The 24,799-nt window shown below is 43.6% G+C and overlaps 1 protein-coding gene across 1 annotated transcript; it reads left to right on the top strand.

Annotated features, from left to right (window-relative positions):
• The first annotated feature begins 5,175 nt into the window (after window positions 1-5,175).
• On the top strand, window positions 5,176-23,535 carry tnfaip8l3 (tumor necrosis factor, alpha-induced protein 8-like 3). Its single transcript, XM_076731704.1, has 2 exons — window positions 5,176-5,729; window positions 22,408-23,535. The coding sequence occupies exons 1-2, from the start codon at window positions 5,684-5,686 to the stop codon at window positions 22,968-22,970; spliced, it is 609 nt and encodes a 202-aa protein (XP_076587819.1). The 5' UTR covers window positions 5,176-5,683; the 3' UTR covers window positions 22,971-23,535.
• The last annotated feature ends 1,264 nt before the right edge of the window (window positions 23,536-24,799 follow it).

Below are 24,799 nucleotides of genomic sequence, written 5' to 3'. Positions count from 1 at the left end.
GAATCTGATGCACTTCTTTGAAATATTCAGTCTGCTCTTTCTCTTAAGAAAGTCCACGGTTCTTCATTTGTGGCTTTTGTTAGTCACATGATGTATATTTTCCGTCTCGTTCCATTTATTTCTATTGCCGCATGACAGATTTACAGAGGCAGGATGCCAGACAGCTTTTAAAATAACTCAGACGCAAGAGCCTCGCAGCGAAAAGTTTAGACCGTCCTGCCTTTTGGCCCGATTGACAATCTGACTGATTACACGCAAACAAACAGACACACCGTGCACACGCATTTACGTTGTGCTGAAATTCTCAAATGCCAGTGGCCATATTGTCTCTCTATTTCAGTCCTCTGCTGGATCACTGCTTCATTAAAAGAGAGCCTTGGTTGCCATGGAAACATCGACCATAAAGGGTCAACTGGAAATGTACTCATCTCTCTACATTGTCATTGTCGATGCGAATCGTACCTCCTACAGCTGGCACTCGCGCTGTTTTCCATGACGCTGGGAGACGTTTACTTATCTGAATGTCTGCCAGCCTCACTGATATATGAACTGTGTATTTCAATGCTTTTCACAATCACAAGAAAACAGTAAAAGAAATAAGTAAGTCCTTGAAACAGGAGTGAATCTCTTTCATCAGGCCAGTCTGTCTGAAGAGGCCCAGACTGGAAGGCGCTCTGCCAGTAAAGGCACCGGATCACAGGGAAACTCTCACTTCATGGCCTTTTCATGTGGCCGCTTTGCAAAGTCAGCTCATTTTGTTTCTCATTGAACATCAGAGAAGGGTGGTGCTGCTCATCATTACAGGAAGCTCTTCTTCTTCTCCTTCTTCTTCTTCTTCTTCCAGTATTCCTTCTCTGCCCACTTTCAAAACAAGCCAGTCTGAAGGTTTCAGTTTGAGGCTGCAAAGTTTTGGTGCAGCAGCTGGTCCACATATACGCATCGATTCTGTAGTTTTACTTCTTTTTCTTTGGGTTGGAGTGGGAAAGTTAAGGATTATATTACCTTATGTTAATAGTAGTATTGTACTTATTATGACAAATACCCAGCCTGCACAGGCATATGAGCAATTAAATTCGCCATTTACAGGCGCTAACGTTGTCACGAGGGGCGTTCAGGATCATCAGGTTAGCCAGTGAACCGCGGACTGCTGTTTCCGGTTTGTGAATCCGCAGCTGGAACACTTCGGCTAGTGGCAGCGAGAGGTGAGGCAACTAGACTACTACGCATAGCTGGCTAGCTAGCCCACCCACGGCCGTCACAGAATTTATTATTATTTATTTTTCTTCCCGTTTATTAACACAAACAGGACGTTCACGTTTATACTCATTTTATACACCGTTAGAAAGTTAATTGTCTTGTGAATCGATTGATACGGTCACAACAGGAAGCGCAATTAACAGCAACAGAAGACAAACAACCGTTTTTAAAATTCATACAGCATTGAGGTAACTCACCAATGACGTCTCTCAGGGATTCACCAAGCGATAATACTCCGACAAAAACGGTCTGGTAACATCAACAAAGGTCCACACGATCCACTGCAGTAAAAATATTTAGTCAAAAACCGGATAATAATCCACAGAAAGATGCTTCCTCCTATCAAATTAGCAGGTGATATGCTCGTTTTCCGCTTGTTTACTCTGTTTCCCCGTTACAACTTCCGGAATCATAAACGGGCGCTCTTCACTTGGCCAATCACGATCTGGCGTATAATTTTGCAGATGACTGGCAGTTTGAATAGCCAATAAAATTCTGAAGAGGACAACAAGCCACTTCAGTGGATTATTTATAGGAATCATTTACAGTGATAACTATAGTAAATGGCCTCAATATAATGATATATATAGCCAAAATATTGGTATAAATACCTTAAATATGAAAATAGATGGTCTAAATAGAGATTTCATTAATATAGATATACATGTTGATGATGATGATGATGTACAGCTTTTTAAGCTGATTTTACTATCGAGATATTTGATCAGTTGTTTAAATGTGTTATAGATTAACCTACTTAATAGTAGTTATATCCTCTGTCCATTGGTAGAAGTATTCAAATACTTTAAAAGTAGCAATACCACAGTGTAAAAAAAATAAATACTCTGTTACTCTGTTACAAGACAACGTCCTGGATTCAAACCCACCCACAGTTTAAAGACATGCTGGTTAGTAAAGTGGTGCCTCTCCATGGCCTGTGGGTGTGATTGTAAATTTGAATGGTTGTGTATGTACAAGTGTCAGACTGGTGACCCCACCACCACCACCACCCACAGGCTCCTGCCCCTTGTGACCCTGCAAAGGATGGATGGATGGATTCAACTAGACAACAGTATATCATGCAGTTAAAATGTGCTTCATATATTAAAGTATTTTGCTGATAAGACTTATGTTCCTATACATCTTTACTTAAGTACGATCCTGAATGCAGGACTTCCACTTGTAACTGAGTATTTCTACATTGTGCTACAGATATGCATTCTTCTTTCACTGGTGGCCATTATCTTCTATTAGTGTAGGCTGGTTTGTCCTATATCACGCACAGACACAGTAGATTTGACAGTAGCTTGCAGTTATACAAGCAAAAGAACTTACAAACTAAATGGCCCAACAGTCCAGGGGGCACATTTACGGAGATGCTGGTGATGGTGATTACTGTCAGAAAGTGAATTACTGAAGCTTAGCCAAAAAGTCAAGAGCTCTTACGCAAAGGCCAGAGGGACTGAACTGTGCTTGAGAATAATACTCTGCTTCCATTTCGTGTTTGTGTTCTCATAACTTTTGATTAAAATAAAATGTCCAAGTACTCCTCCAAGTAAACCAGAATGCTGTAGACTCACTTTTATGCTTTTCTGTCTCACGGCACTGTTTGGTTTTATTCACGCTCATGCAGTCTGTACACGCACACATACACTCCATTATACACATCAGGTTGAAGACATACACAGCATTAGTGCTTGGATAACAGTAGCTCAGCTTGCTGTGATCGCAGGCATATATTTTTTGTCACTACAACATTGCATAAGATAGCACACATGCGCATGCACGCAAATGCACACAGTGTCAAAGATAAGTCAGCCTTGGGCAGTGGGCAGACAGGCTAATGCCATCTGGTACCCAGTGTTCATGCTGAGCAACAGTCAGCTCCACACCTGGGAGATGGTATCGCCTGCAACTGTTGTCGGACCACCAACTGCACGCCCACCTGCCCCCACACTTCTCAATCTGAGCTTTCTGTTCAGACAAGAAGTAATTGAAGAAAAGAGAAAGCCACCCAGAGAGGTTTTACACATCTTACATGTCACCAGTCTGTGATGTTCAATGTCTTGGAGGGATTTTGTGTTATTCATCTGGTGAGTGTGTTCATGCAGTATTTCCCAAAGTGCCCCTTTTTCTTGTTTTCAGCTGGGGGAAAGAGAGTAAGACTCTTTTTTTTTTTTTTTTTTTTGCAGTTAGAGTTCCAGTTTCTGAAAGTCACAGCGTCTTGCAGCTTTAAGTGGGTGGAGAAACTGTTAAATCTTCCACAAAAAAACTTCTCTCTGTATGACTGCTGAATGTGTAAAATGGTGAGTCAACAAAGAATCTGTTGTGTTTGTTGTTTGATTCTGAAGCCAAAACCTGACACTGATTGCTAAAAATCTAATGCAGCTGTGCTGGAAATACCTTGAGACAGCGTCTCTGTACTTTTCCAGTTATCCAAGGGAGCAATTTAACCCAATGCTGCAAAAAAGTCTTACCAATAGCTGTTTATTAAACAGTTTGAAGCAGATTTTTCTTATTCATTTATTTTTATTTTTTGGCTGCTTGGGGGCAGTGGAACAAGCTATAAACACAACAGTGACATGTTTTCACCTTATAAAGCTGCTGTGGCAAACGTGTTAGCAAACAGTTGACTTATTGTACATGTAGCAGACACACAGCAACGTTAGCTTTAATTTGAATTGGTGTTTTCTGTTTGTCTGTTTTTCTTATGTGTTGTTTTTCTGGCCACCCAATGAATGTAAATCAAATATTCCACCGCATTTTAGTTCTGTTTTGGTCTCCACCAACTCCTGGGGGAAATATCTGCCTTTTTTTTTGTTACTAGATGTTCCACTTTTTTCACCACCTACTTATTGTCTGCCTGACATTTAGTGCATGCAGTTAGCATACATTGGCTTTATCTGAGCTTTTTCTTTTTGAAACAGCTGCCTCGATGCTGCTGGAAACCCTGTAAAACCAAAACAACGGGCTGAAAGACCCTAAAACGCTCTGCAGAGTCTCTGTGGGTTTAGCACCGCATTTAAGAACTCACCAGTTCTGCATGTTTATTGTGAAGACTTTACAACAGATAGAAGAAATGTAAAGTTTGCATAAGTGTCAACTATTTTCTTAGATTCACTTAAGTTTCCAGATTTGGCTCCTACCTTTCTGATCTAGCCTAGATCTGCCCATATACAGATTAATTATCCTTATAGTCTCATATGATTCATCAAGTTATACATTTACTGAATAGTAATGCATTTTAAAGCAGGCAGTACTCTGATGCTCAAGGACACACTGACATTCTGAATTTCAGAGTTGGCTTTCATAAGCTAAGTAATAAGAAAATCAAACCCAGGAGACAAATATGGAGGCTGTGAAAGTGATTCTGTAGGTTTTATGATGTCGTGCATTTGAAAAGGCTGCTGTTTGTTGACCGGCTATGAAATACTGCAAGCTGGAGCATCCGTGAACATCAAATCATCGTCAAAAACAAGGAGCAGTTCTCTGCAACAAATGAAAACAAATCCGTTTCTGTAAGAAGGAACCAAAACTATACAAGGGTTTGGATAGAAGTGATTACTGATGGAAAGCACACAATCAGTCATGTGACTTTGTGGACTTTCCTTCAAATGTAAATCATCATTTATGACAACCCAAAAACTGCTTTTCTCTTTGATTTAAACAACCAGAAAACATTTCAGACCCATTCCGTGATTACTGTAAAACCGTAACCTGGCCTGACTCCATGTGACCACCTCAGATAGTAAGTGACTGATTTTATAACAGCCAGTAACAAGGGGTCATGGGATTTTTACTGCTGGAGATGAATTTCAAGTCGCCATGAATGAGTCTCTCCCATTGCTCTGTTAAAACACAGGCAGCACTCTTACCCAGAGACACAGAGCGGGAGGGAGAGAGGAAGAGAGAGAGGAAGAGACGGCACTTACAGCATACAGAAAGAGGTAGAGAAAGAGTTTGAGTGGAGAGAGCGTGAAGAGGCTGAGTGTGACAGCACCAAATGAGAGGAGGAGGAGGTGGAGGAGGAGGAGGGACCGAGTGGCAGGGACAAGGGAGGGAGAGACCGAGAAGGGGACGGACCAAGAGTGAGCGAGGGGAGGGAGCATCAGAACCGGGGAAAGTAGATGAGAGGGAGAAGGAAAGAGGGAAACTGAGGGAGTGAGGAGAAGAGAAGAGAGCAAAAGGGAAAAAAAGGAGGACAGCTCAGCAAATCAGCCCAGTAGCATTCCTCTCACAGCTACAGTGATCCAGGCTGGGAGGGGAAGTTTAGCTCACCAGGAGAAAAAAAAAAATACAAGAAATTGCATTTTTTTTATTTTTTTCTCCGGGTGAAGAAAACAGAAGACTCCCTGGAGAGGACCGGGAACAAGAAGAAAGAGGAATCAGAGAGCTTCTGCAGCCTCCGAGTGTCCTGCAGGGGAAGATGGATTCAGACTCCGGAGAGCAGAGTGACGGAGACCTCTCCCCAGGTAAGCATCAAGACCCTTACTGCAAGTACAGCATCACTTTCTGACATGTTGTCATAACTGGATTTTAAGCAAATGCATTCTAAACTATAGTTTACCCAGAGGGTCAGTGAGTTCATGCCGCCTGCTTTCCATGTTCACAATCTTCCAGAATCTTATCAGGTACTGGACCCTCAACACAGATGCATTTTGTCACAGGGGCTCATCAGCTCTGTGCCATTTCTCTCAAAATGCCACTTGCCTAAACATGTGAAAACCTCTTTTAATGTCCCCAAAATTAAGAGATCAAGAGTCACTCTTATCCAGTATTTGTGGCTCATTTCTGACATGTATCAAGGGCAAGCTGCTGTCAGCTCTGATGGATGCACACTCTGATGCTGGTGACTGGCAGAGCCTTGTTGAGTGTGCGAATGAAAGCCGGCTCAGTCACCACCAGGAACAGGCAAGCTCTGACACGTGCAGCCAGTACGCTCATCAACACGTCCAGCTACAAGAGAGCACGGCCTCCCCGAAGTCTTCCTCCTGTCTGTGGTGCATCTCACACTCATGCAGCATGGAAATGTTTAGATTCTGGAAGTTTACTGGAAGCCGTTTGTGGCTGTTTCAGAAATAAATTCTGCCGCGCATACTTTGTAGTGTCAGAGGACAGGATTGCAAAGATCTATCACAACGATGAAAGCTGGACTCGAACGTTAAACATGCAGATGCTCACACAAACACTCCTGAAAGTTTAGTGTCTCTTACTGGTTGTTTTCCAACATTCCACGCATGTGGGCGATTTACTGAACTGTGATCATGTGGAAAATTCAAGCCAGGAGATGAAACAGCCTTCTGGAGATAAGTTAGAGTTCAAAGATCCAGGAGGCTTTTATAACACGGCGTAGCAAACTGGAAGAGTCAAATACCTGCACTATATGTCATCCAGAACTGAAACTTTTCCATGTGCTTTTTTATATACAGATTCAGATTGATGATTACCAAATACCAGAATTATTATACATGTATGGACTGTCCCTGGGTACTACCAGCAGATTTGCTATACATGTCAAACACTTGGTTTACAATTTATCAGAGTATGTTGTTGTGTTAGTTAGTGATGGTGTAGTATTGTTGATGGTGGTGCGGCTGTTTGCTGTTTATTTGACAGCATAGGGCTTTGTATGTTAATAATGCTGTGCTGAACTCTAACCATCTGTCTGTCCATCTGGCCCATTGTCTGTCTGTCTGTCTGTCTGTCTGCTTGGTCCATTTGCAATGGGAGGGGAACTTTAATATGAGAAACAGGAGATATTTTATGCACATCACCAGAAGGTGATGACGTGTATGTATCATCTGCTGATTTAAGGCAGACAACTCAAGGTTAAAACATCAAAACTCTGAATATGTACTGTAGATCCATTGCACTTTCATGTGAAGGATGTGCTCTGTTTTCCAGAGACTGGGCCAGAGGTAAATCATGGAAGCGTTTTCCTCGAGATGCTTTGATCTGCTTAAGCTTCGAGCGGCAGTTGGATAGTCTTTGTAATGTAAGAGGGGAGAACCCTTGTAAGCTCTTCTTTTTTGGCCTGGTGCTACACAGGTTGAAAAGTTAGGGTGATGTGAGAGCAAAAGCAGAGTGACATTTTTCCCAGTCAAGAGAAAGCATGAGCCTGAGTCATACTCAAAAGGCATCGCACTTTGCGGCCATGTCGCAGTTTCTACTCTTCGGTCCACTGCCAGTGAAAAAAAACTGGTCTGACTCACTTCATAAGGTCAAGTGTCCCAAGAAACCTGAGTGAAAGTATTTTGAAAACAGTCATATTTTGAAAGTGCTGCTGTACACAAACATGACCCTTATTACTGGGTATGTGCATGAGGGATGTGTGATTGATCTATGCTTTTAACATGTACTCCGGTACAAAACTTCAGCAGTGTAAATATTGGGGGATTTTGTTTCAGGTGGCTTTGACCCTTCAGCCTTCTCCTTTGCCCTTGAGCTGTAAGTGGTTGTCGTTAGAGGATGAGACTGACATCTTAGAGTTCTCTGCTCCCTTAAATTCACCCGAAGACCTTGTTTTTAGTAGCAATTAGCAATGTTTGGGACATTCCTGCAGATCACAGTTGCACCAAATTTCCCTCTATCTTGTATTTTCCTTCAATTTTTCATCTCTCACGATGCCTTTGTAAAATGCCAGAGAGCATGCCTGACCTTGGTCCAATCAGCCGTAGGTTATGCTGCATGTGAAACACGAGAGGTAGTGTTTTCAGCATGGGGACGTCAAGAAGATGCCTTATTGTAGGCGTTCTACTGGTGTGTCATGAGAACATTGTGGCTAGATGGCTATAGAAAGACAGTATAGACAGATGGTTGAGTGATTCTGTGTGCTTTGCATTTTATCATCCTGCTAGGACTAGGAAGACGATAGACAACAAAAGCAATTTAAAAGCATCAGCATGCATCAAAACTCTAGCAGAAATTTCCACTTAAAAAGTCATGAACTCATCAAATGCTTCCGATGGAGTTAGATGAAGCGATAACACCAGGTGGGTTTGGAAAAAAGGCAGCGTGTTAAACAGGTTCTGTTGGTGGAAACGTTAGTCCTCTCCCTGATTAGACTTCAGCAGTCTTGCACTTGCATTATGAGGGGCTGGCTGCTGCTGTGCCTGCAGTGAAGGCTTTTCTACTGTGCAATGGAAATGATTCAGCGCGACTTCACATAACCTGTGTTTGTTTGTTATCTCATCCCCAAAAATGTGCAAAAGCCCACACAAAAGAACCTTTGCAGGCAGAGTTTTGTCAGCTATAATTAATGTTTTTATGACAGGTTATCATGTGAGAGTCAGGATATGGACTGTGGAGTGACACAGAATCACTAAAGAGAGCCGTAATGCTTTTCTACCTTTGCTCTACAGCTCTCTGTACCTTTTGTTGTGTTAAAGCCAAAATGACCAGCCATTATATGCAGAGCTCAGCTGTAACTTCTCTGAAAGAAATACCTCCTAGACCTTACAACAAAACATACACACACACACGCACTCACACAAAGGCTCACATTTTTTCCTGTAATCATCCAGTCATGCAACGAGCACGCCACTGACCATACCAGAACCCACAGACTGATTCATCCAGCAGTCCTGTCCTTCCTTCCTGTGGCAGAGTGGAGGTGACCACACCTGATTTTGATTATGAGTCAAAGCGAGGCACACCTGTTGTGCTGCAGGACTGCTGGAAGCCACATTGCAGATACTCCGGCATTCTGGTTCGAATTCTTTTGTTATATTAGTCTGATATTGTGTTGGTGAATAATCAGCCCACGGTCCGCTTTTGGCTGATTCACCGTGGTGATGCGACACACTATAACACCATAACCCAATCTGCCATCTGCAGAGCTATTTCCAGCCGCTTGTGTTTACTTCAGATTTTCTATGGAAAGCGGACTTGCTGAAAAGAGGAGCTCTTCGGCTATTATAATAACAGCTGTGAGATCCATAAGGGCATGAGGGTTGTTGCTGTGCTTCCATTACAAACAAAAAAAACTGCAGATGTTGTTTGATGACACAACTGAAATTTTAATCCGCGGAGAGGTGATCTTCAGCATTCACACATTCGCATACGGACAAACTCTTCAGCTCCATTGCCCCGGCTAATTGCCACTGATCCACACTTCCACAAACACTTGAAAGATCCTAGAAAATAAATCACTGCTGCATTAGACCGAGCCAGGAGCAGCCGGCAATCAGAGGACAGCTTCTGCCTCATGATTGCCATGTTGGCAGACTGGCCACATGCTTTACACATGAGAGACAGGCAGAGTGGGCCAGCCCTGCATACACTGAAACACTCCCATCCACAGACACACACGCTAAAAAAATGCCCACACTCTTCTTGCTCATTCCCCTGGTCTCGCAACACATGCATCCCTGATTTTTTTTCCCCTCCTTCCTTTAATCTGGCCCACAGATGGAGAGTGCTCGCTGCACCCCAGCCCTCTACACACACACACACACTCGAGACACCAGGAGCTGGTTCTGGAAAATTGTAACATGAACTGAGAAAAAAAAAACAGGAGCGAAGCTGTAAGTGGAAAAGACGACTCAGGAGAAAGTGTTTTTTCCTCTCGCGGCAGCAAAAGACAAATCCTAAAGCTCCCAGGTCTCTGGTCGGTGTGTAGGCACATGCATGCTCTGACACAATAATACTGTGGCATTTCACAGTGTCTGTGGGACATTTGGAGAGAGAATTGTTTCCCCACGGCTGAGCCATTACTGAAACATGGAATTAGACCACAGCGGCATTTTGACAAGGCCTCATAGACACACACTCAGGAGGAGGAGAAGGTTGTGGTTTCACTGGAGGGCCAGTCGGAGTAAAGCAAACAGTCACTGGTGGCGCCTGGTGTGAGAAGCGAGCTGTTTGAGGGAGGGTTGGCGTCAGCGGTGCATTGAGCCTGTGCAGGTATCTAGTTCTGTGAATCCTTTTTTTGAGGAAAGTTTTTTGGCTTTTTAGGTCCGGTTTCACGTCAGACGTCACAACTGTTTTCACCATTAGTGCCAGTGAAAAGGCTGATGTGCCTCCGGAAGCCACTGCAGTCTGGCTTTGTCTTGCCCACCTTCACCTATTATAGCTTTACCATGCAGATTACATCAAGTTAAATGGAGACTTCTCCTCTCCCACGTGCACATTATGCCAGCAAAAAGGCATTAGAAAACGAGGTAGAGTGGGAGGCAATTACACACGAAGCTTTTCACACTAAACTCTGGCTCAACTCAACCAACTGTGCTGATTATAGCGTTATCGCTTCGTTTTAGGAAAGAGTGGAGCGTGCAGAATGTATGTTCAGCATAATATATCACAACAGTTGTCGCATTAAGCGTGTTACTAGAACTATTTGCCTCTGGGAGGTCGAGGGCAGCAGAACAGACAGAACTAGCAAATGTGGCAATTACATTTGTGGGTTTAGACATTTCATGAGTAATAATGGAAACAGAGAGAAACTAAACTTCCACACTCTGTTTTCCTTAAAGGCGAGGATTTGAATTAAGTCATGGAAGGATTAGATTTGGGCTGGTAGTGGAGAGGGTTAAGCTGAAAGAAGGAATGTAGTCACTAAAAGTCATAAACAAACCTACGAGTGTGTGTGTGTGTGTGTATGAACCACAGTTATTTCCTGGTCATTAGTTAGCGGTGGGTTGGCAGCCAAGAGAGAAGCAGCACTCTGGCTTCACACTAAAGTGTGTCATGCACAGAGAGGGCCTTCAAGGCCGAAGCTCAAAGTCTATCCAGTTTTATCACTCCAATCAAAGTCGGAGCAACCTTTTAATTGAGGCCGCACAGACAGCCGAAACCCCGCCCCCTGCCCTGGCCAACCTTTGCTTCCTGAACACGAACGCCTGAACATCTGTCTCCTCTGAGAAGCTGGAACATCTCGGCTGCGTCTGTGCTGGCTAGTAGCATTTGTACACTTTGTCATTTGAAATAAAAAAAGCATATGACGTTTGCCATTGGAATGTTGTGGTTGCTAAATGCTAAATGCTAAATGTTGTGTCATAGTCCTGAAGTCACGTCCAGGATAGCTGCTGCTCCACTAGCTTCTGTAACTCAGTGCAATCTCTCTGTCAGCATTTCCTTCAGTCTTGAAAAAAAAAACCAGATTTCTCAACAAAGTTAAGTGCTAGTTATTAGAACCGTCACTGTGATCCCCTCAGCCTCCCATCAGCCACTAACAAGCTGTCAAAGCCTCATAGTAACCTTAGTTGTGGACTGCTAATAAAATCATTATTTCAACTTTGTTAAAGGGGAAAGATCTTCATATTGTATCATCCAATGCATAAATACCAATGTAACATAAATTATGGACCTGGAACATGTTTCAGTTTTACATGACAGCAACCCTCTATGAGAAAACCCACTGAGTTATGGATGCCTGTGGTCGAGAGGGTAGCTGGGGCCGGGGGCCGTGCTTCAGCTCTATATAAGGGCAATGACAGACGAGGCTTCTAGTGATTCGAAGCTTCCCAGTGCCTCAATTTTACGTAAACTCGGTTAGAGTGGGTGAACTAGTAAACAAACCAGGGGGCCAAGGTTATGGGGAAAACTGGCAAGGCCCGCACGATTGTGCATGCGTGTATTTGTGTGTGTGTGTATGTGTGTGTGTGTGTGTGTGTGCGTGCGTGCGTTTGCATGCACGTGCGTGTCTCTTTGTGAATGATGCCACGGCATGCTGAGACTTGGCCGAGGTCTATGAGAGGAGCGACTCACCCGGGGCCGGAAAACACTTACTTCCTTGCCACTCACGCTCAGCTCAGTGTTGTAGATGTGGTGAGAAATGGACAGAGAGGAAGAGATGGACAAAAAGAGATGGGAGCTTCTTGAACGTTAGAGAAAAAGACACGCGCTACAGCCAGTTCCTAACACAGCTGCAGATGATGTGAAGAACACGGGTGAGAAGATGCGTCTGATGCCGTGTGGGTCTGTGTCTGACGAAGAGGGACTTTGACAGGATCCAGACAATCAAAATATGGACATATGATTTCACATCTCTTTCTTCAACACCACCACCACCTCCTCCATCCTTCTTCCCATCACTCCTCCACGCTCCCTTTAAACGGAGTGACACATCGACAGTATATTTATTTTCTCGTCCATGCGTTTTTCAAGCAAACATATTCTCTTTCCTCTTTCCTCCTTTTTTTTTCCTGCTTTCTTCTGCTCACTTCTATTCTAATCTTGACTGAATGGTGTGAAATGAAAATGTACATATTGCCAGCTCTGCCCACACCCCCTCCCTCTTTCTCTTGCCCTCTTTCTCTCTTTGTAAATAGCTTAGTTTCTTTATTTCAGATGGAAAAAGTTAAGGGAACTTTCTGTCCGGGTCCTAGGCCAGACGAAGTCAGGAAAGCCCCAATATTTTATCCTCCTCTGTTTTTTATTAGGCCTCAGTCTCACAGTCTATCATTACAGTCCACACACACACACACACATTTGTACCCAGCTTCCTATAAATAGAGTGGCACTGTTTCATAAGTCAAATAATATTTTGAGGTGGTTATCTATAGGAGTTTTTGCTCAGCTGTGTTTCCCACTCATCACATCAACTGAGCAGCATTTCTTGTGCTGTCTCACATTTCCTTGCATTTTTGCTCACTGATGGTTAACTGTAGCTGGCACTCTTGTCTTTGTTTGTCCCGTCACGGTGGTTATCCACCCACTTTCTCTTCAGTGTATTCCAAACAAACCTCACTTATTGTTGACAAAAAATGTAAAATGCACCTCGTCCCGTGAGCCAGTACAGGTTCACAGAGAGCCTAACACTGGCGGTTTAGGGCTATAAATGCAAAATCTGTTTGAGTTCTGATTGTGTTCTTGGAATGATCAGCGGACAGAAGCACATCTGTCATTCATTCAAGTACATTGTTTTGTCCCTCGACCAACACAAACCTGACAGGATTTGTTGGACGATCGTGACAGAGTAGTTTTCCAGAGAAGCTCCCAGAGGAGGGAGGCAAAGAAGGGAGACAGCCTGCAGCCAGTTCCCATGCCCGCTTAACCAACCAACTGTGGCCCGGCTCTTTACGAGCGAAACAATGGCAGACATCAGCGAACCACAGCTGGTGAAGACGTTAGCTTTACAGCAGAGGACAGGTCAAAGGGCAGGCATCTCACAGGACCCCGCAGTCCACTGTTGTTCTATATCCTGGATACCGCTTCTCATCCTCTGTGGCCCAGCCGCGTCTCCGGGCTTCATAACGAGAAGTGACGGCAATGAGAGACAAGGACAGGGCTAAAGGTGGAGGTCAAGTGGCTGACATCTCTCTCTCTCACTCTCTGTCCTTCTTTCTTCGCTCTCTCTCTCCTTGTGACAAGCGATCAAGCCAGTGGCACATTAATCAATCAGACATCTCCCACCACTGGCTCATTTCGCCTCATCTCTCTGGTTCGGCTCTACAGGGACGTGGCCATTAAAACCAAGAGACAGACGGAGACAAAGAAATAGATGAGGGATGGAGCATTAAAGACAGTTGAGCTGTGGCCAAAAGCAATCTGTTCTTGTGTCCCTCCTGTCTCAGAGAGGCTCCTAAGTGCTTTTCCCTGGACTGTTCGTCACAGCAGAGGCACTTAGACCAGTCCCAAGATAAACACACTTCAGGTTCAAACACTGTCTGATATATCAGACCTCTTCATTACACAAACACTCCTAACAGGTGATCTTCATCCATTATGCCCATTACCATGAATTCTGACCAATAGGCAGAGAATAACCCATACTCCATGTTCATTTAAACAGCTTGTTAGCAGGAGTTTGGACTTTTACATTTAATCAAATCCATCTTCTTCTTCTTCTTTTTTTTTTTTTTTTTTTTTTACTAATACTGTATACTCACATTTGAGCTTTTGTAGATCACAAAATAAGGACAGTTACATATTATCCAGAGCAAAGTTTAACCAAAAGGTTGATTACAGACTTGATTCTGTGTTCCTTATTACTCAAATAACGTCCAAACCTAGCAGACTATGTCATTCAACCTTTTAAAGATTGTCAACAATTTTTGTTAGTGCGACACTTCACAGATGAACCTGTTGGTGCTCATGTGCATGGACAAACCATGTAAGGGCATTGCTGCTGCCTCAGACATATCTTTGGTATGTCTGCACTGCAGTTTCTTACATACTGGTCAAAATGCATGCTGATACCGATATATCTGTAAAGTTTTATCAAGTCAAGCATAAATCTGTTGAATTGCTGCGCTTGTGGCCAGGTTTTCAAGGAAAGGCACTGCAGCCATTTGCTATTTGTCATCCTCTTATAAGGATAAAATTCTCACAGTCCTCCAGAAAAAAAGATCATGAATAAGTGATTCATAGGATCGGACCTTAATCTGAACATTTATTGCACTTTTAACACCAACATTAATGAGGAACTTTATCAAAGCGATTTCACTAGCATCCATTTGTCTTCTTTCTTAGTTGTTTTGCACTTGGCATTTCTCTTGACTTGTATTCCTTTCCTTTATCTCCATGTTTTGGTTTGTTTTTGTGAGGATGCAGTTTCATTAATTCTCGAAACAAATGAAAACTGGGTTAAAGCCGAGACAAGTAACACCTGCGCAAACCATTACCCCAACAAAAAAAAAAATCTGTTTGTCTTGTCCATGAAGGTTACACAGCAGTGTGCCTTTTATAAGCCTCACGGATCAGCGAGGAGCATAAATCTGTATTTCCTGCTATTACACGTTCTTCCAGTAAAGCCTCAGTAGCCTCAGCTGTAACCTGCACATTCCAGTTTCAGCCAGACGCTACATGATCCACATCTATAAAAGGCAATGAACTTTAAACTCTGTGACCCCACTTCACACAAATGAGAGTCATTAAGGTATTAAAATGGAGTTATTTATTAACCCTAAAGGTCTGGATGCCCCTCTACATCCTGAGCAGCTGTTAATGGCGCGGTGAATGACCAGAGTGCCCTTTGGAAACTGGCTCAGAGTCAAATTTTACAAGTCATGAATAATGCACATTAATGCACTACACTATACTGGCTTTCTCTCAGTAGAAAACACATCTTTCTAGATCTTTGTCATCCCCACTTACTTTCATCTAGACATAAACACACACATGCATTACAAGAGACAGAGAGTGAGCAGGGGTGGTGTGTTTGAGTCATCTTCTGATTAGCTGTGGGAGTCAGAGACACGACAGTACAAAGCCTTTGTAGGTTCAGAGCAAGTGGAGAAGAGCCATGAAATGACAAATGAGCCTCAGTTTATTCCAGTGCTGGATAATTCGGCAGCTCTTTCCTCATGTATGAAGGCTTGCATCATAGTCTTTACACGCTATTTGCCATATGTCTGTAAGCATGTGTACCGCAGGAGTGAACTGACAAAAACGAACCTTGCAGCCTTGCAGGGTGACGCTGGAAAGTTAATATTTCTCTCCTCCAGCTCCGCTAGTCGAGCACTGGTACCAGCTGGCACAACTCGTCATCCTCTGCTCCCCACTCCAGTCCACTGGCCTCTCAGGCTTGCTTAACACTAACCCTGCAGGCTATTAAAAACCCCTTTACTGTTGCTGAATGACCCACTCCATTGTTTTCCTCGAGCCTTGTAAATGCAGCCAGAGAGAGTCTACAGCGACTCCTTAGTGGAAACCAAAAGCGGATGAAGAGGCCATGGCTAAAGAAGTGGAAGTCAAGCTGTCACCCCTGCTCACTTCTGCTGCACATTTTCTCAGTATTGATACGTTTATAACGTTGCTTTTGGGACATAGCAGTGCCGATGGGTGACAGACTTTATTACTGCGGGCTTTTCCTGGACTTTCTGGCACAGTATAAGCACACAAGCTGGCAAACTTTAAACTCTAGTATATGAACTATATGCAACTGCTGCAGAAGTCCAACTTTACAGTACGCATGGGGCAAAACCAGATTAACGCTGCGCTGCTGTTTCCCTTATAAAAGAAAGTATCTGAAAAGGAAAATGTCTGGGAAATTATTGCTGTTTTAGCATTTACAGGGTGCAAAGAATGGCCTGGCAACCACTCATTTGAGAGAGGCCTGTGTTGGCTACTCAGTTATACAATACATTACTGCCTATGAATGGAAAATAGGTTGCACATGGAAAGTAAATGTACAGAAGGGAATTTTGGTGATGGCTATAACTGGGCTGTAAGGAAGCTTTGGAGAGCTGAATCACTTTTTTTATTGTCAGTCACCACAAACACTCCTAACCTCTCCTACCTTTCTGCATCTCGAAGCTAGATTGCCTGACAGCAACTGTTACTGTCTGATTGTTTGAACTAATAATGTTTAGAGGAAGGAGCGACAGGTGCCACGCCGTCAAGAGTATGCTAAATAAATGTTTTTCTTTATCCTTTTCTTTCTTCTTCTTGTCTTTGTCTGACTATCACACTTTCATCCTATGCAACCCTAATAGAATGATTGTGCACCAACACCTGTGTCTGTTGTGTGGGCTCATCCGAGCAGGTGTGGTGAACATATTTTTCTGTGTCTATCTGGGAAAAAAAACATCCCATGCACCTGTGCAGAGAGTGTGACCTGGTTTTGTCCCGTACTAAACATGAACATGTTGTCATTAGCAACGCCAAACAGGGAAGCAACAATCAAGCATTGTGTTTTCTTTGTGTGTGTGTGTGTGTGTGTGTGTGTGTGTGCTTCAGATACCTGATACTGTCAGGGTCTTGAGCCCTGCAGAAGCTCTGAATGTTTCAGAGCAACAACATCACACGATTAGTGGCTTCAAAATAAATGACTGACGGTTTTATTAATACAGATGCTGTAGCTTTAGACTTTTTTTGCATCGATTTTTTTCATTAAACTCAGTTCAGTTCACTTTATATCCAGATAATAAACAGATAAAATGTGTATATACACAGATGAATGTCTTTGATCATCCCTGTAAACAAGCAGTCTTTCTCCTACTTTGTGATGATGACTGTATTCTATTTATCTTGGAGTTGTTTATTCTGCTGTCGAGACATGAAGCCCAGCAGCCACTGAAGGACACACACACACACCCACATGGATTCACACACACACTCACACAGTTGCCTCAGTCAAATGTGTGTTTTTCTGCAGCGTTAAGCCCACAAGTGCCTCCAGCATTGACTCAGTAAAGGCCAGTCGGCCCTCGTTGGTGCTAGCTGCTGGTCCTGCTAATGGCTCATTCCTCTGGTTTCTCTGGAACGAGACCAACACAAGCCTCAGGACCCCGTCTCACAGCCCAGCTGCCCAGCACGCTGCAGAAATGTCCACATTAGCAAGTCGTGTCACATAGTGTTGAGCTTTATTGCTGTGCACAAATAATAAATCTGCTAAAGTGTGAGGGTCATTTAACTTCCAAAGAAAGCTTATTTATGTTTTGGGTGAATCTTCTAGATGATGCTGGAGCGGTCTGTCTATCAGTAAGTAATGATTTAGGAATGTGACCAGGTGAGCAGGTGCATGTGGGAGTCAGGTGACCAGGATTGGTGGGGGACGTCTGAGGGCATCTGGTGGACAGGTGGAAAATGGCAGATGTGGAAAAGTCCTCAGAGATGCTCAAGGCAGGGACGGAGGGGCAGACGGAGATGCTGGTAGGCAGATTATGTTATCTTTGGGTAGAGCTAGGCTGGGTCTTCTATCCTTGTGCTCAGCTAAGCTACACTGTTGCTGGCTGCAGCCTTACATTCACTGTATTTGACTCAATTTTTTCATCTGATCTGAAGGTGAATTCAGATTACAGTGGAAAAACAATAGGCCTGCACTGCACTTCCATATTGCCTGGCACAGTATCCACCAGTCTGGAACTCCATAAGATGCTGCAACGTCACTTAGCTTCAAGGACACGGCGTTGCTAGCACTGGATCGCTGCATTTCAGAGACTTAAACAGCCATCTGTGCAGACCCATCACAACACACCACATAATGTGAAGGCACATGCACCTGTATATACATAATAGTACTATGCTAATTTTATCTTTTTGAGCTTTGTTTAACAGCTGTTTTAGCCTGTTTCTGCCTTACTGTGAATTGCTCATGAAACTGTGTATAAGTCAACTTAATACCAGAGTCTTTAAAGATAAAGCTACTCTGCTGTTTGTCCACTGAACAAAGCCAAATGTCAAACTATTACTTTTAGGGAAAATAAGTTTCCCAGTCCTTATTTCTGCTCAAATCTTTTGATAGAAGCAATTTGCTATAAATGGTCACATCGTTAATATAAATGTCTGACTGAACTGAAAACAAATCCGTCCAGATTGGCTTTTTTTTTTTTTTTTTTTTTTTTTTGCAGAGCGCCACCTTTAGCAGGGCAGGTTTGGCTGGTCTCCATGTTCCACATTGGATGTATGTTCTGATGCAGCGCAGCAGAAACTGTTGACTCAGCGCTCTAAAAACATCAGCCGGAACAAAGAGAGACTGTCTAGTCAACAGCCGCGGCCAGAGAGCAGCAAGCACCTTACTAATCCTGATGTTAAAAGTAAACTTCACCAACTCCCAAAACACTCTTATATAACCGCTTTGATGGGCCGATGGCTCGCACTGGCCTGCAGCGGTGGAGAGCTGGTCTGCTTTCAGCGACTTGTTCCCACATGCTACGCTGAAAACCCACTTTGTTTTGTGAAAGCTTCACACATGACAGCGATGCAGAGAAAATAATGAGCAGGCAGGAGAGAAAGTGTGAAAGCAGGAGAAAGATAAGTAAGAGGATAGACAGTTTTTTTAGCCAGCTCTCCCCTGACAGCTTGGACTCTCCTCTAACTTGTTCTGACACTCTGGCTCATGCATGTCACTCATCCCAGCCTCTGGGTGACAGGCTGTATGTGAGCGTGTGTGTGTGCGCGTGAGAGAGCTCGGACTTCTCAGAGCCTCCATGTGCACCCTTATAATCATCTACCCTCACTTACTGTATGTGCTAAAATCTCCAGCCAGACTCTGAATCACCCACCTCCTTCCCCAGCACGCTGACTCACACCTCAAGCAGCCTCATGTCCATTCTTCACAGAATCTTTTCCCCCCCACACTCCTTCACTTTTGCTTACATTCCTCGTCACTCTGGGATGTGCAAACAGACTTGAGAGATTCGATAGCCACCTGCTGGTCCTCAGAAACAGGCTCCAGGCTGTGTGTTGGGGGGTGGCCGAAGTATAATTAGTCTACTTTTAGCTCTGCGCTAAAAAAGAAAAGATCAAATCAGTTGCTTTTACGCAGAGCAGTTTCCAGTTATGAGTAGAACTGACCTTTGCGGTGACAGTTGCAGATGTGGGTTATTTAATTGCAAAGAAGAGGATTCATTTAGGAAGGGACAGGCCTCACATACTGGTAGGATCCAAATCCAAATAGACTGCACGACCATTGGTCTGACAAGGCCGTCTTTATGGAGTAAGCTGTCACCTTTATCAGTGTGCCAGGGTTTCAGAAATCTATCCAGTTGGGTTTCTGAATATCAGAGGCTCACTGGAACAAAGAGCTGCTTCAGAGAAACAGGAAATAACAGTGACAAAGAGAGCCTGTTGATGAGAGGCACAGATCTGCCTAATGAAAACCACAGTTATATGTCCCGGTGTTGCTTTTGGAATATCATGGAAATTACCACATTGTTGTTGTAAAGCTTACACGTGTGTTATCTATTCGTCACCTCCCATGTGTAAGAGCGGTCTCTAAACAGCAGCCTGCAGGGATCAGACACCAGCGCGTTTCTCCAGACTGATGTTGGCTCATTTGTATAAAGCCATGGGAGGCTGCTCTTAGTATTGTGTGGTGCTTCTTGTCACAGTTTATTATAGGTGAGGATAGATTTGTACTTTGAACATCCTTCATGGATCCAAAATGGATCCTTCCACACAACAAAGAGCACAGAACAGCTCATTATAATCTGTCCACTAGAGTGGAAGATGTACTTTCTGATTATTTCCTTGAATTTGTAATTTTCTCAAAGCTGCACTAATTAATATTCTTATTCCACTCGTAGTGACAAACACACAGAGAATTGTCTCCGAACTGAAATTCTCCTCAGCTGTGCTCATGGCTTTAGCCTCGTCCAGCTGTTTGTTTTGGTTTTATGGGCTGGAAATTAAAGATTTTGGTTCAGTCTCACCACTCTCATCAGTCTTGTTTGCTGTTTTCAAGGGAAAGATCTTTAATAAAACCACCATTCACTACCCGCCCAGCACCAAAAGGCAGATAGACTAACTGGCGAAGAAAAGAAAACATTTAGCAGATAAACATCCTGATATAACCCTCAGGAGACCAACACAGAGCTTGAAGAAGAGACTTCCAGTTGAAAAATTATTTCAAATCTATGTTGTCCCATGTACTGAGTGTGAAGTGTTAGCTAAGTGTTAGCTAACACGCTGGCCACAACCAGTGTGAAATGTCATATGAAGATCTGCACTCAAATACAATCTGGAAAAGCAGAAATTATGTTACAATCAGGAGTTTGTTCACTTTCACAAACTTTCAGGAGTTAGATTTTTTTACTTTTATTGACTTTTCTAAAATGTTATTAGAAAAAAACAGTGCACAACCCTGATTAAAAAAAGTTAGGATGCAGCTTAAAGTGCTTAAAGCTTTGACAAACATAGGTCTCACTCTTACTCATGAAGCTGCAGATCACTACATCTGATCTTATGTATTGGAAAATGACTGTAGACAAAGACATTTGCCTTATTAGCTGAAAATGTCATCGCGGGCTAATTATATGTACATGAAATGTCATTTAGCTTCATACCAACATATGAAATGTCACTTCAGCACATTCACATGAAATGCCATGGATAGGATTTCTCCCAATTGTCATCCTCCACACACACACACACACACACACACACACCTATAGACACGCATACGCAGATGATGCAATCATGGTGTGAATTCTGCATGGTCACATAGATGTCTGTTTCAATCAAGTTAAAACCAATACAAAGCAGGTTTTCCTCGTTCGGTTTGGGCTCATCTGCTGCTCTGTGCTGAACTGACTGGGCAAAGACGCCCCCGTCCATTCTCTCTCTCTCTCTCTCTCTCCCTCCCTCTCTCTGTGGACATACATGTGGAGGAGGAAGAGGCTGACAGTGTGCCCAGGCTTCAGGAGGAAAAAAGTGAGGCGTCTTTCCTGAGCTTTTATCATAATTGGAGTTATCTGGTGTGTAATTTGTGGCTGGGTGGCACCTAAATAAAACCCCCTTCCGTCCTCCCACTCCTCACATTCACACAGACACATGTTAAGCTGCTGGCATCGCTGTATGAGGACTCAGGCAGCCTTTGATGTTCTCCTCTATGATAAAATTGCGACAGCAGTAGGACACGGCATTAAACTGTGATGAGTCTGGACTTGCAGAGAGACAGTGTGCAGAGAGGTTCTTATCGGCGTACAGCTGTTTGATGTTATCCAGGGCAGATAGTCATTCCTCCCATATTCGGCCAACCACACCGCTGGCTGCTGCAGGAAGGACGCCGCCCTGCTTTGAATGTGGCTTCACCGCGTTTCATCTACTCCTCAGCTTCCACTTGTTCAGACTGAACTCTGTATGAGTTACTCCTGCAACTTTCTGAAAATCTAAATGCAGCAGTGTTTTAACTTTTAGTCAGTAGCAGTTCTTTATATCCAAGTTTGGATTTAGCTTTTGTTCATGCCAAAAAAATAAGCTGAATCATCCAAGTGTGGTCTGATCACTGCTGTGCCTTCATATCTGCTGAGATCACATTAAATACTGCGACCAATTGTTTTGTTACACAACAGCAGCAGTTGTGTAACAACTTACTGTTGTTGTTGTTGTGTAAGAAAACTACAGTTAAGATCACACTTTTTTTTAGCAAACAGAGTTTTTTGTGGAAAGAAAAAGTGGTGTCAGTGACAGATGGAGAAAGGAAGGACTCCTATTTTTATTACAGCGGGTCAACAGAGTTGCAAATGCTCTGTCTTGATGAAAGTCAGCTGTTACATGTAAACATACTGTGCTGGAATCTAAGGCGGGTGGTTAAAGATCGGAATAAGAACATGTACACAGATGTACTGTAAAAGTGCTCCATCTTTTTCCCACGTTCAGGCTGCTGTGCTGCTGCCTGAGTTTATCCATTCAATATCTCTCAGAGAGGCAGCACGCTGTCTGCTGATCTGTTATGGCGCCCAAGTGGCCAAAACAAAATTTCTGACCTTTAAGACTAACAGCAAACCTTGTCTTTCTCTTTGTTTCTCTTTTCTGTGCCCTCAGGACAGGAGAGCTTCAACTCTCGCTCCCTGGCCCTGCAGGCCCAGAAGAAGATCCTGAGCAAGATGGCGACCATGGTGGTGGCCAACATGCTGACGGATGACACCAGCAGCGAGATCCTGGACGAGCTCTACAAGACGAGCCGGGAGTTCACCAAGAGCAAGAAGGAGGCCCACAAGATCATCAAGGACGTCATCAAGATCGCCCTGAAGATCGGCATCTTGTACCGCAACCACCAGTTCAGCCCCGACGAGCTGGACACAGTGGAGCGCTTCAAGAAGAAGATGAACCAGGCGGCCATGACAGCGGTGTCGTTCTACGAGGTGGAGTACACCTTTGACAGGAATATTCTGTCAGAGCTCCTGCTGGAGTGCAGGGACCTGCTTCACACCCTGGTCGAGCAGCACCTGACCGCGCGCTCACATGCCCGCATCGATCACGTTTTCAACCATTTTGCCCACGGGGAGTTCCTGGCCGAGCTGTACGGGGACGCAGAGGAGTACAGACTCTCTCTGAGGAAGATCTGCAACGGCATCAACAAACTGCTGGACGAAGGAACGCTTTAACCTCTCACACCTGACCTCTTTCTCCTCTTGCTCCTTCTCTCGCTGGTCTCCCCTGCCTCCTTCTATTTCCTTTTCACTCGCTCACCCCTGACCGCTCACATGCTCTACCTTCTTTTTGCTCTCGTCTTCCTGTTTCTTCTTCATCCTTTTCCATGAAGCTAGTTGTAACATCCTGCTGCGGTGATTCAATGAGGGAATTTTTTGGACTGTTTTTCCACTCAGTGGATCATTGCTGCACACTGGGACAGCCTGTATCATGTTGTATGCATTATAGTGTTCCAAGTCATCCCCTTTGTGTGCAAAAGTGTACTGTACCAATGGCCAAAAAAACATACATTAGGTATATTTGGATATGGAAGATAATCAGTGGTAGTAATCAGTGTCTTTCTCTGTTCGTGTGTGTGAGTGCGGGTGTGTGCACATGTGTTTGTATGGGACTCGCTTGAATAATGTGTTTGTATATAAGACCAACTATGACATGGTGTGTGTGTGTTATGTATCTGTGTCAATCTTCTCTACAAGGGTGTAACACTTGTCTTTTATTAAAGATTTCTTGTAAACATTATCTTGCACTTCTTCTGACAACACCTCTCTGTGAACTGGGAAAACTTACAGGAAGGATGGGTCTGTTCATAACGACAACATGTGACGGAAAACAATGATTTTCATGCTTGCTAACCAGCTACTTTTAGAGTAATGCCTCAATTTGACAAAAAAATATAATAACTAAAGATTTTGCAACCTATTTTTTAAGGGGAAACAGCCGCCATGTTAGAAAATGCATGGATGGATCAGATCTGGAAAATAAGCCACAAATGGTGCATTAAGCTGTTTCTTTCCCGTCCATTTGACCCACATGCACGCCAGGCATAAATTTGCCAACACTCTTTTTGAAATGAGCAGGAAAATCAGTGATTTGTCATTTCTGGATCATTAGATGCCCTCTGCTCTCCAGTCCAGGAAAACTGTTGGCTTGGTGTGACTCCAGACGAATTATTTTGGCAGCCAGTGGAGAGGAAGACCAGTTTTATGCCTCTGTCTCCTTGTGGGAACACAAAACAGACCGACCACCCACCCGCTGGACCTTTCACACTCACGTACTTGCTGTCAGGCAGAAACACATACACCAAGTTAGCTCTGAGTCTATTTAAATGTTATTGGACATTAAGAGAAAGGTGAAGGTTTATGTCTTTGTATACTGCAGGAAATGTCAAAACTATAGGAGTTTGGTACAACACCTACGCACTTACAAACACAAGTGAATTAAGTAGTAATTGGTCAATCACATATGTAGCATTGGTCAGGGAGTCATTTCGATCATCATATTAGGTCGGGGCAGTGTTTACAAAGCTACAGCCAGAGAGTAGCTTAGCATAAAGACTCAAACATCTGTAAACAGCCAGCCTGGCTCTATTTAAAGGTCACTAAATCCCACTACCTGCACCTCTAAAGCTCACGAATTAACATGTTAAATCTTGTTTGTTGTGAGCTCCCAGCTGCACCTTCAGTGTGGTGTCAATCTTCCCATCAAGCTCTCAGCAAGACAGTGAATATGCAGATTTTCCAAAATACTGAACTTTCCCTTACCGTATCACACCCAGAACTTTATCTTAATGTCAGAGGGGTAGTTCATCACATTACTACTGCACTAAAGTCAGGGACTCAGAGGAGATAGATTAAAAAAGAATTGTCAAAATTGAAGCAGCATGGTGCAAGATACGCTGACTTTTACTCCCAAGTGTGGCTTAAATATTACTATTCCCATTATGCAACCAGCACTGGCATCTTTTCTTTCTACCCAAACTGCCTGGTGTGAATCCACATCTTTC

Source organism: Chaetodon auriga, chromosome 1, assembly GCF_051107435.1.
Source record: "Chaetodon auriga isolate fChaAug3 chromosome 1, fChaAug3.hap1, whole genome shotgun sequence".
NCBI classification, from domain to species: domain Eukaryota; kingdom Metazoa; phylum Chordata; class Actinopteri; order Chaetodontiformes; family Chaetodontidae; genus Chaetodon; species Chaetodon auriga.
Note: the sequence above shows the minus strand (reverse complement) of the source record. Positions and strands in the feature narration are given on the sequence as shown.